At 60.7% G+C, this 12,120-nt stretch overlaps 1 protein-coding gene across 2 annotated transcripts in view; it reads right to left on the bottom strand.

The window, feature by feature from the left end:
- Nucleotides 1–12,120, bottom strand: part of INPP5A (inositol polyphosphate-5-phosphatase A) — a 145,866-nt gene that overhangs the window by 15,658 nt on the left and 118,088 nt on the right. For both annotated transcript variants that reach the window (XM_037159100.2, XM_037159101.2), the window contains exons 10-11: nucleotides 4,096–4,191; nucleotides 3,901–3,975 (exon numbers count right to left, since the gene is read on the bottom strand). In XM_037159100.2, coding sequence (XP_037014995.2) covers nucleotides 3,901–3,975; nucleotides 4,096–4,191 — 171 coding nt within the window. The remainder of the gene's footprint in view (nucleotides 1–3,900; nucleotides 3,976–4,095; nucleotides 4,192–12,120) is intronic.

Genomic DNA, 12,120 nt, shown 5'->3' with positions numbered 1-12,120 from the left:
ACACAACATGACGGTCTGGGGGCCCTGCTGCTGGCACCAAAGACTGACACGAGGCGTTTCCGATCAGAAGTTATGCTGCGTGTCTGTGGAAGTGATCATTTGTATCTCTGAGATTTTTCACAAACATGATAACCAATTCCGCTTGTATCTTAAACATTCTTCTTGATTACAAAGTGAAAAACAGCGCAGGGCGTGTGTGGACAATGATAAAGCAGCCGGCGGTCACACGTCTCTGTCGGGAGCTCTCCCTGCCGCCCAGATTCCACCGTGGCTGCAGAGACGCCGCGCTGATAAAGGAAAGAGCCAGAAAATCGATGCACCTGGAGCCGCAGCAGCTGCTGAACACGCAGCAGACACTGCCGTCCAGCAAGCCGGGCCTGCGGAAGGCCCGGCCGGCCGGGACGGCCCAGCGAAATTTAATCTCTCCAAATCCTCGCCAGGGCGCTCCATCCTGCAGCCTGACAGCACATGTGTAATTAATTATACAGTTTCGATGGGAATATCGACTAAACAAAGCCATAAATCATAGAAAAAGTCAATAGGCATGGACACATTCAATCATGTCCCGGCCAATGATTACTACTCTTAAAATACAATAATTATTTTCAGGAGCCAGCTTGAATTAAATTTCTGTCAGGCGGGAACAAGACTGGTGGTTGATGAAGGATGCGATGGATTTTGGGGCTGCGTCCGGCGAGGGCGCATCCATCCTGCGGACGGTCCCTTGTCCCAGGGGCCACGCTGCCCGTGCCTCACCTCGGAGGGGTCAGGCTCTCTGATGGCTCATCACACCATTTATCTCGTCCCCTGATGGGGGTCGGAGTGACCCCGTTTCCTGCGTGTGGCTGATGTGGGGCTGACCCCTCGACGTGCCGAGTGGCTGGGCAGGAGGCACGCACACCCGTGTGGTCCCTGAGGCCCCGGAGCTGCGGTTCCTGTAGGCGCAGCCGCAGGGTCTGCTCTCGAAGCCACAGCTCACAGCCCTTGAGGGCCAGGCCCCACCGAGTGTCCCCTGCCAGGTGAGGCTCCTGCTGCGACACAAAGGGCCCCATGGGAAGCCACCCCAACTCCACTGCACATTTGCATCTGGAGTCAAATCCAGAAGCTCTCTGAATGTTCAAACTAACTTTCCTCCACCTGAGAAAACAGTTTCTTGTGACTTCCAACAGCAGCGTTGGCTACGTCCACTGGCCGCTGCGGGGTCTCTGTCTGGTGCTGAGAGAGGAAACCGTTACCTGGCCTCCACACGTGACCTCACTCCTGACCACTGGCCAGCTGGGCCCAGCTTCTGCCTTGGCTGACGGAGCCTCCTCTCACCAATCTCCTTCCTTCCAGAACACTCTGACCCCTCAGCTGCCCCAGTGCTACCCCCCGGGTTCACTGTCCTCCTAGGGAACCTCTGCTCTCTTCCCCCACCCTTGGCAGTCTCAGGACTCCTGGCTCTGGGGGGCCATCTCTGGGCTGGGGGCCCGCAAGCCCGCCCCACCTGGCCTTGTCCAGCTCAGAGTCCCGCTGCCCAGGGACGGGGCAGCGCAGCGAGTCTCTGGGCACCTCCCCTCCACACAGCACACCTGTCCACGTCCTGTCCCCTCCCTGCTTCTTGAGCTCTCGCCTCTGCCAGTGCCCCAGCCCTGCTGAGGTCCCTGGGACAGTACCCAGGACAGTGCCCTTGGTGGTGCAGACCACGGCCCAGCACGGTCCCTGCCCCATGGAGCCTCCCGTCGGGTGGAACGCAGCTGAGCTGAAAGTATCTGTGTGCCGAGTGCGGGCACCTTACCAGGGCCTGAGGCTCCTTGAGGAGGTGACAGACACACTGGCCAGCACTGAGGTGCAGGAGGGCGGAGACAAGGCCTGCGGGGGTGCTTGAGGGTGCCAGGCTGCACCCTCGACAAGGCCCTGGCTGGGCGCCAGGCTGGGGGGGCTGAGGTGCTGAGGGGCTGGGACAAATTCAGAAGCTGCCTGGCCTGAGAGGTGAGGAAGCTGCTTGACACTGCTGTGACCTCCAGGAGGGGATTCGAGGATCTGGGGGAGGGCGGCCATGGGCTGAGGCAGCGCCGGGGCTTCTGAAAGAGGAACACGAGCCTTACAGGGTTTGCTGGGAGGTCAAAGAGCCACTGTCACCCAGCACGTGGAGGTGCTGGCCCTCTTACGACCACCTGTCATGCTCAGACCTGCGGAAGCCTCCTGTACCCCAGGGAAACTGAGGCTGAGTGCAGAGCCCTGAGGGCCGAGCATGGCTTGGTGTGTGAGTGCACAAGGGGCCTGAGGCGGACACAAGACAAAGAGACAGGGCACTGTCCAGAGCTGGAAACCCAAGACCCAGGGGTGACAAGGCAGCCGGGGCACCCAGAGTGCAGAGCTGAGCAGGAAGGGGGCCAGGGGTGGGTCCATGAGGGGCATGGTCCCAGTGGGGTGCTGCCCGAGGTACGGCCTAATGTTAAGTACCTCCCTGTACTCTGAGGCAAAGAGGCCCTTGCAAGTGCTGCTGATGGTCTTGGTGGGACAGGCCAGACTGCAGCAGTGGAGGACAGGGGGCTGAGAACAGGGACAGCACAGCCCGAGGAGGCTGAGAAGTGACGACAGGGTGAGGCAGGTGGCTTCAGAGGGAAACGCCAGCACGGCTGGCCCAGCGGTCCTGGGGGCAGCTGGGATGGGGATGCACCCACGGGGTGCCGACCTGCCCTTGGGGCAGCTCCCACACAGCTGGGCCCCCGCAGCACCGCTGCCCCAGGGGGCGGCTGGCCTGCACTAGCTTGAAAGGTCCCAAGCGCACACTTTCAGGAATCTGGGAACTGGCGGCACTTCAGCTCAGAAGCAGCCCCAGTGAGGCATCTTCGCCAGGGAGACATGCACAGGCCACGTGTCCCTGCTCACTCCCAGGTGCACGGCTATAGGGAACTCTTTCAAGTAGCGTGGAAATGTAGCTCAGCACTCACGTGGAAAACCAGTGGGGTGTGAGTTGGCACACATGACCACGCCCGTGGACAGGTTTTCCTGTGCGGAGTCAGGCCTGCATTGTACCTAGACTGCTATAAGACTTGCTTTTGCTAAAACTCCCTCACCCTGAGTTGAGGCAGAAAGTGCTTACTGCAACTTCCTAGAATCTCAGCTAAACCTCCGAAGTATGGAGTGTGACCTGTTCAACCACTTTTCCCCTCGGTCTGCAACATCCTTCTCTTTGAAGTAATTAGCAGCATTCTTTCCTTTCTTATCTGTAAAAGGCAGTCCCCTGCAGTGAACCTGTGCATAGTAAATGAGGACTAGCCTGCATGTAATGTACCCAGAGAAGCAATAAAAGCCTGTGCAGGCAGGGACTGGCTCACTGGCCCTCTTGCCCTCTCTCTCTGTCAGAGAGTGGCCATGCTGTCCCCTTTTCTCCACAGGACTCCTGTAGTCCATGTGTATTTGTTCACGAGCAGCCACAACACACACGGATCCTGCCGGCCAGGACCCGCCACACACAGAAGAGGCAGACACCTGCCACTGGCCCAGGCCTTGCCTCAGCACAGGCAGACACAGCAGTGGTGCTGTGGGGACTGGCTCCCCCTGGAGGGGTCTGAGCCACTCATGGGCATGTGCATGTGCACACACACACACACAAGTGTGGTAACGGGCTGCCTTGTCCACGTGCATGTGTGGTTTCTCCCTGCTCTGAACAAAGCTCAGGCTGTGGGCCCTGAGACTGGAGGCCTGTGCCTGCCTCTCACAGGTGACAGTCCCAAAGGCCCACAGCTGAGGGGGTCACAGCAGAACTGGCCCAGCAGAGAAGTGATAGGAGGGTGAGGGTCCAGGAGCCACCTTAGGCTGTGACAGCACCAGGAAGCATGGTCCTGGTGACCCCCGAGGACACGGGAGGTGCCAGGCCAGGGAAAGGGTCGTGAGTCCGACCGAGGAACTCACCGCGGTGCCATTGTCCTCACGGAAAACCTCCTGGTTGAAGTAGTCGAACAGTTTCTTTTCCAGCTGCAGCATCACCTGCCAAGGATGGGCCATTAGCCCAGGATGGGTGGAGCCTGCGTGGCACAGGCAGTCCCCACACTTCCCCAGCTCAGGGTGACTGCTGTGTGTCACCCGCCCAAAGTGACAGGCTCTTACCTTCCGGTCATTGTCCGACTCACGGAATATCAGCTTCACGACTTCGTTGGTGTCGGCGGCTCGGACCGTCTGCATCGTGGCCTTTGTGCAGAGAGTCTGGGGAGGACACGGGTGGCGGGGACTCAGTCCCAAGACAGGGTCCTTCCGCCCACCTGGTGGCCAAGTCACTGCAGAGCAAGCAGCTCTGCCAGCCTCTGTCTCATCCTCACCCATTTTGCAGTTCTATTTCAAGAGCCCCCAGAGTGGGCGGGCCTCCAGGACACTGTGGGGCCATGAACTGACCAGCAGCCCCCGAAAGGCAGGCCTGTGCTGCCCCGCTTCCTGGGCCAGGGCTGCAGGCCGCAGCACCTGTGTGCCCCTGCTACCCGCCCCGCCCCCTTGGGCTCTGGCCCAGGAAGAGCCGAGCAGGCTTTCCTGAGCATGGCCCGAGTGGAGGAACAGAGGGACAGTGAAGTCACAAGCAGCCATGGCAACTGGAGGCACACGACCATGACATCAGCCTCAGAGAGTCCTGGACGCTGGACAGGGCCTGGACTGGGACACCGGGGTGGGGAGTTCCCTGAGGAAGGGACAGCGGCTGGGCAGCTTGGGGAGAGGGGAGGGCGGGCAGTGTCGCCCTCCTGTGCTACCTGCAGATTAGCTAAAAATTAAATTAAATCTGGGCTACTTAGAAAATTCTTCTCCCCTGTGTGTGTGCACACGTGGGCGCACAGACCACAGTGCCCCTCACACACGTGTGGCTCTGAGGGGCACAAACACTGGTGGACATGGAGGGATACTTGGGACACATGTAACAGGGGAAGTGACCCTGTGTTGTGGACAGGGCAGGGCTCTGAAGGGGCTGACACCCCATGTTCACACGTGGACACAATGGGGAGCATCCAGAAATGTCAGAGACAGCAGGTGGGTAGCCGGGGCTCAGGCTGCTACTGAGCTGTGGCTGCACGTGGACTGTACCTCAGTAAAGCTGCTTTTAAAAAGGGCAAGATAATGCTTATTTTAAAAAAGCCACCACAATGAAACAGCTGATGTTCACTGTGTACAAACACGTCCCTTGGGAGGGTCCAGGCGAGGTGGGGTCCCGGGTGGAGCAGCCTTCCCCTGGGAGATGGGAGGCCTTTGGCCCCCAGAGCACTCTGGGACAGGCCATTGACATTCCAAACGCAGTCGGCTAAGCGGGTCAAGCCCCCCAGAATGGCTTTTGGACTCATGTGTCACAAATCAGTCTGGCGGCCTTCAAACAGCGGGATTAGAACAAGCCTGGCACAACCCGGAGCAGAGTGGGGGCGCCCCCCCCCTTCCGGGCCCAGCCCTGTCCCCAAGGAGGTGCCTCTCCATCCAGATGCTAATGGGCTTAAGTGGCTTAAGCGCTTCCATGAAAGGGGCAGGGCCGGGGCAGCAGACAGCCATTGTAGCTGCTGCAGGCCGATTTCAGAAAGGCAGGGGTCTCCTCCCAAAGGCATCTGCTGGAAGCATTGGAAAAACTGCCTTATCTGCCCCCCCACGCAGGCTCCCAAAGGATGAACATCTGATCTCCCACACCCTCCAGGCTCCTTCGTCGCTGGGGTGGAGACCGATCAGACCGCCCGCCAGAAGCTCCCCCCGCCGTTGTTGGCGTGTCCACTCATGCGGAGACGCGCAGGCGGCCTTTCCGGCTCACCATGGACAGAAGGGATTTTCCTCTTTTGAAAGGAGAAAAAGTACCCAAAGGCTGTTCTTAAAGGGCCGTCTATGACTTATTTCATTATTAGCAGCCACACACGGGGCACAGGCAGGGCCACCAGCGCCTGTCCCACAGCCACTTGGAGCGCTGCTTTCTCTGGGCATCGAAGGGACGGTGTGAGGCTGTCCACCTGCTGCATGAATGACAAGGCTCCGTGCCGCAGGGCCCGTGCTGCCGGCGGGGCTGCGGCCAGGGCTCTCTGCAGCCACGCACATTGGCAGCCTGTTGATTCGCACAAGGCCACAGCACCAGGGGCACCATGTGCAGTGGGCCCCACTCACCCCAGGAACTCAGTAGGGCCCATCCCCCCCACTCGGCTGTCACAAACACTCCCACAAACCCTCTGCTCCAGGACGGGATGGGGACGTGGGCGGATGGAGCTCGGCTTGAGAGCAGCCCCCGTGCACCTGTGTTACTGGCCCCAGACGTATGCTCCTCTGCACCCACTCCACTTTCCAGGCCTTTCCACACAGAGCCTGGCGTGGGGGCCGCAGGGGCTCCAGAGCTTAGGACACGGTGCCCCCTTTAGAGAGTGCGTGTGCAGACCCAGTGCTGTGAGGTTTGCCCTGTGCTCACAAAAATCATGAAAACAAACATGTAATCACGGCCATGAAACTTTCTACCAGGACCGGCAGCCAGGTAAGGCAGCTTCGAACACGGAGCAAAAGGCACAGGGCTTGGCAGAGTCTTCCCATTTTATTTTTTATTTAAAAACATTTTAAAAAGTGTTTATTGATTTTAGAGAGGTGGAGAGGGGAAGGGGAGAGAGAAGCATAGGTTGGCCGTCTCCTCTGCTGACCCTGACTGGGGACTGAGCCTGCAGGCACCTGCCCTGGCTGGGAGTCCAACCAGCGACCTTTTGGTGCACGGGCGGTGCCCAACCCCTGAGCCTGGGCAGGGCCAGTGTCCTCATCCAGTCACCGAGCTTCTCAGTGGTGAACAGCTGTGACGATGTGGTCCCTATGCCCATCTCCAGGGGGGCAGCTCAGCCTGCAGTTCTCAGGAGCCACTGAACTCTGGGTCCAGTTCTAACTGTGGCTCCAGAGGTCACCCAACTGACAAGTGGCCCGTGCCAGGGCCAGGAGAGGAACTAGTGGGGAGATGGCAGCCGTGCGCAGACCTCCGGGCAGGAGGCCGGCCTCGGCCAAGGCCTGAGGGGCAGCATGTGAGCTGGGGAACTTGCGTGGAGCCAGGAGCGCCGTGGTGTGCACAGGGGCGGGGCGGGCAGGACATGGCTGCCCAGGGCAGCTCCAGTGACCAGGGCGGCATGTTCCCCTTGGCTCAGGCCAAGGGGGAGAACAAGAACACATTTCTTTTACCGTTTTCCTCTGCCCAAGAAAACAGAGAGCAGGATGTATATGCTGCAAAAGCATATTGTGAATTAAAAACCCTGTTTGGCTGAACATGAACGGCTCATCTTGCTTTTGTCCACAAAGCCCCGTGTGGAGGAAGGACACACCTCTAGGTCTCGCACTCCCCTGGAGTCAGGAAGCTGTGGCCTGCGAGCCTGCATGGGTCCCCAGGCCCCCTCAGCCCTGGCACAGGTTCTTGAGGCCACCAAGGGTGAGGCACAGAGAGGAGTCAGGATCCAGGGGGCGGGGTTGGGGGCAGGATGGGCCACCAGGTACCGGAGTGTGCCCACTGTCCCCCGTGCTCCTGGCCAGGGCAGTGGCGCCCCATCCTCCCTGGCACTGGCGCTGACTGTGGAGGACGACTGGGGTGGGCAGGACGGGCCCACCGCTGTGTGCTGCTGGGGGGCAGCTGGGTCTCTGGGTACTGAGCCTGTGTGGGAAGGGTCCTTTCTGTCAAGTCCCTGGTTACCCTGCTGGCGAACAAGCTCACCTCAGGGTCACCCCGGAGCCACAGGTGCCAGGACGCTCAGCAGACAGGCCACGCGTCCTGCCTCTGGCAGCATCCTGTGGAGGGAGCCTGTGGCGGGAGGCCTGGCCCTGCACAGTGTGACGAGTGGGCAAAGCCACTGCCTGAGATCTGAAGGTCCTGGAGGGCGCTGTTCTTGCTGGGGCCCAGAGCCCACTGGGGGGGGACCCCCACAGCCCACCAATGTGGGCTCCCACCCTTGGCCCCGGGCTGCTGGCACACCTGAGCAGCCAAATCTGCAACCAGGGGGCAGGGGTCCCAGATGCATGGCTTGGACCTCGTGGGCCCCCGCGCGTGGCCGTGTCTGGTCTGGAACGGCGTGTTCAGGGGTGCTGAGCTGGGCCGCTGTCACTGTCCTGGCCGCAAAGAGAGGGGGTGAGGTTTAACCCTGACTTTGGTCGGCAGGCTATTTCAGGCACTGGGAGTGCCCCTCTGTGCGGCGGCCAGGAGCCCCGACACTGGCTGTGCGCCTGCCCTCTGCTTCCCGAGCTCCACGTGCAAGACCGGCCGCTGCCGAGGGCAGCGCTCTCACGTGTTCTCCAGGAGCTAGACCACCCCCAGAGACCAGTCTCGTCTCCTCTTCAAACTGAGGCCTGAAGGAAGTGACCTGTGACACCCGGCTCTGCCTGGACGTGCCAACCGCACACTGTGGGCCAGCCCAAGTCCCGGCCCTGGGCACTGGCCTTTCCTGGAGGGTGCTGAGCCCAGAGCTCCCGGCGAGTCTGCAGGCTGCATCGGGCAGGCGGGTGGGCTCAGGGCACACTTCCCCACCCTTCACGCCCATCCCTCCCACACGGTCCTGCTCGAGCTTTCATCCCTCTGACAGCGTCACGCTGGAGAACATGCAGGCCCTCTGATGGCATGAAATCGGACACAAAGGCGAGGGGACAAAGGCGGGTGAGTGGCCCAGCGGCCTGGTGCTAATTTCAGTCACAAAGAGATGTTCGCAGGGCCTGACTTGGGAAAAGCTGAAAGGAGAAGCGTGTAAAAGAGATAAGTCTCAAAAACAAAGTCTTGCCCAGACTGGTGTGGCTCCATGGGCTGGGCATCAGTCATCCCACAAACCGCAAGGTCACTGGTTTGATCACGGGTCCACCGGGGAGGGAGCCCTGCAGACTGTGGGGACAGCACTTCTCTGGAACACCGGCCCGGTGTTCCAGTCCCTCACCAGTGCCCCCCGCCAGTTTTGGTCACATTCCAGCTGTACACACGTCCTCGAATAGAAAGGGCCCCACGGAAGGCTCCAGCTGACACCGCGGACGGGAGGGACTGTAGTCTGTGCGCAGGGCCTCCCTGGGTCGAGACCACGGACGACCGCCGCCCTCCGAGTGTGGAGTTCTCAAACGGCCTGGGAGACAGCGCTGCCTTCAGGGCAGAAGCAGGGTCTTGTGCGCTTGAGCACGTCTCCCAGGGCTGCTGAGCGTCAGCGTGCATGTGTGTCCTGCCGTGTGCTATGCACGGTTGGGTCAGGGGGCATGCTGTGGCGCGAGGCCCACGCGTGTCGGTCCCAGCCAGGCTGCCTACCTCCTCCCCGGATCCAGGACTAAAAGCTGCGTCTCAGATGGGCCGGGACCTGTAATGGCAGCCCGCAGAGGTTCTCAGTGGGAACGCTGGCACTGCGGGGCGGGCTCAGCGTGGAAGTGGACAGACACCCTCGTCCCCTGGATCCCTGTCTGAGCTCCAGGGACACAAAGACAAGCATTAGCAGCCATGGCGACTATTTCCTTGGGAACTGATGTCCCCAGACCTCATTTCAGGTCCTGAGCAGGAGGCAGGTGCGCCATCGTCACACCGCTCAGCCGAAGGCCCCGAGACAGAAGTCAGGAAGCAGTGGCCCTGGCGCCGCTGAGCCGAGGGTCTAAGGGATCCCCTGAGAATCGGGTGAGTTCTCTGACTTCCCTTTCTGCGGTGGACACAGGCTGTGCCCAAAAAAGTCAGTGCCCATCAAACAAATGGGCACTTGCAGTGAGCCCGGTGGCCTGGGGCAAGCCCCCGCCCCCCAGGACACCTCTGCCCACACAGGCAGGGGACGGTGTGACTCAATGGCCTGTCCGTGGTGGGACCCTAGGAGAACTCTGGCCCAGGTGCGGCCGTCTCCCCACCACACACAGGCAGACGCTCAGGCACACGCACACGCACCACAGCTTCCGAGAAGCAGGGGCAGGGAAGCAGGAGACCGGGTCCTGTGGGGCTCATCCTGTCCTCCTCAGGATGACCTTCCAGGACATGCCCAGGGTGGTCTCCACCCAGCCTCCGGGGCGCTGACGCGGCTGGGAGGTGGGCAGAGGAGGCCCTGGAGCGGCGCCATCCTGAGAGCCCTGCCAGTAGTGGTGGCACCTCCCCCCTCCGGTTCCACATTGTCCACTGTCCGTCCAGAACAACAACGCATCATAAAGGCCCTTTCATCCCCCCACAGCCGGCGACGCCCGCACCGGCACCCAGTGCAGAGCCAGCGAGCTCTTGCTTCAGGAAGCAGCGCGGCTTCCTCAGACTGGTGTCCTGCGGGTGCTGGGAAGGCGGGCGTTCTGCCCACAGACAGGTGGGACCTGCTCTGGCTTGGCCTCTTGAGAACAACCCCAGACTTCTGCAGACATACCTGGGCCGAGAGCTGGTGGGGAGGGTGTGTGCAAGGAGGCACAGACCTGTGCCGGCAGCCGTGGATGGTGGCCTGGGGAGCTGCTGCCAGGCCTGGCAGAGACCTGGCCGAGCCCTACCCTCCGGATGGGGCTGCGCTGACCCTGGCAAAACACCTAGAACACGGCACTGCAGACCCCTGAGCACAGAACTGCCTATGACGAAGAAAACCTAGTTCCTAGAACAGTGGTTGGGGGGGCAGGGAGGGGCACCCACACTTTGTCTTTTTTCCTTCCTTTTCAGTAATTATGGGGATAATTATTCTGACATCAATCTGCTGGGTGGGAGTGTTGGCGAATGTTTATAAAGCAAACTTTCTGGAAGAAAATCCTCTAAGAGAAACCCAGGAGAGTCACCACAGTTAAGGATAGAATCATGCCTCATTTTTGCTTAATTGTCACAGACCCTATATCAAAACTGATTAAAGAGAGGTCTCTTTACAATAGTAATTAAAAAAATAAATGATGTAAACTAGTAATTCTATTGTTTTAAACCAAGACTCTTAAAAAACCAGGCCGACAAACTGCTGAGGACGGTGTGGCTGGCGTGGCCCCCCCAGGCCCCGCCCACAGCTCCCTGAGCCCGTGGGTGGCGGCCGCGGCTGAGCCGGCTCCTCCCAGGCCCACTTCGCACAGGCCCACCGGGCACCTGACCACATGTGTACCTGTCCGTGACTGGCAGCTGGTTCCTGAAAACGGCTGCCCGCCTCCAAAAACACATCTGTCACTGTCACTGTCGGGCGGTGATGGACAGCAGGTGGGCGCCGGGCCGGGCCGCTTGGAGATGGGAGTGCCTGGCACTGCTGTCACTCTCTGTCACTGCGGCCAGCTGAGCGCCCCAGCTGCCAGTTGCCACGGCGCAGGCATGAAACATGCCTTCTGAGCGGCCCCGCCAGCAGGGCTGATGGAAGCCACGGTATTAATGAGTCCCCTGACGCGAGGCCCCTCAGGTGGCACACGATGTTCGTGTTTAATCTGTGTATGTTTTAATTACGGCTCAGGCGGTGCCAAATGGGATCACGGCACCGTCCTCGCAGCTCTGCGCCAATAGCACGCTTGCATTCATTTGCATCTGAAATGCGACGCGGTGGTCCCCCCAGGGACAGTCTTCCCTGGGCACACAGCGCCTCTCTCCCTGGCAGGCGCAGACAAGACCGGGGCGACCCCGTCACCTGCCCTCACCACAAATTACAGCAGGTGTCCTCCTCGGGCCACCAGAGCTCTAGGGTCGGCCTGCCCCCCTCCCGGGGCCTCTGCTGCTCCAGCCGCAGGGGGACAATCACTGCCTTTGACTCCCTGCTGCCCACTTCCAGCTCACTGGCCTCTCTTGCTCCTGCGAGGGACGGCTGAATTGCCCTCGGTCTTTGCCGGCGGCCACAGCCAGTGGCTGGGCCAGGGAAGCTGACCTTGCCGCTCCTGCTGGGGTCAGCCAGGAAACCAAGCCAAGCTGTGCCTTCTGGTTGAGCCAAAATGTCACCTTGTTCTTCCTCAGAAGGAGGCCTCCTCCCCACTCTCAACACCAGCACTGGCCAGGACGAGCATGGGTGCCGGTCGCAGTGTCCCGGTCACCCAAACACAACCTGGGTGACCTGCTGAGCTGAGAGCATACGCTTCCTCAGGAACCACGAGTGGAGGACGCGAGGCCTTCTCCGGTCCCCGGGACCCTCACTGTGAGCACCAATGTGGGTGTCCAAGGAAAGTGTCCCAAGAGAGGTCACCACTGCAGGCCTTCTGCCTGCCCACCCAGCAGAAGAGGGGACAGTGCCAGGGCAGGTCCAGGCTGGTGGAGGT

The sequence above is a fragment of the Artibeus jamaicensis genome, unplaced genomic scaffold, assembly GCF_021234435.1.
Source record: "Artibeus jamaicensis isolate MK-2021 breed Jamaican fruit bat unplaced genomic scaffold, CSHL_Jam_final contig_490, whole genome shotgun sequence".
In the NCBI taxonomy this organism is placed as follows: Eukaryota; Metazoa; Chordata; class Mammalia; order Chiroptera; family Phyllostomidae; genus Artibeus; species Artibeus jamaicensis.
The sequence above is the reverse complement of the archived record's forward strand: the minus strand, read 5'-3'. Positions and strand labels throughout refer to the sequence as shown.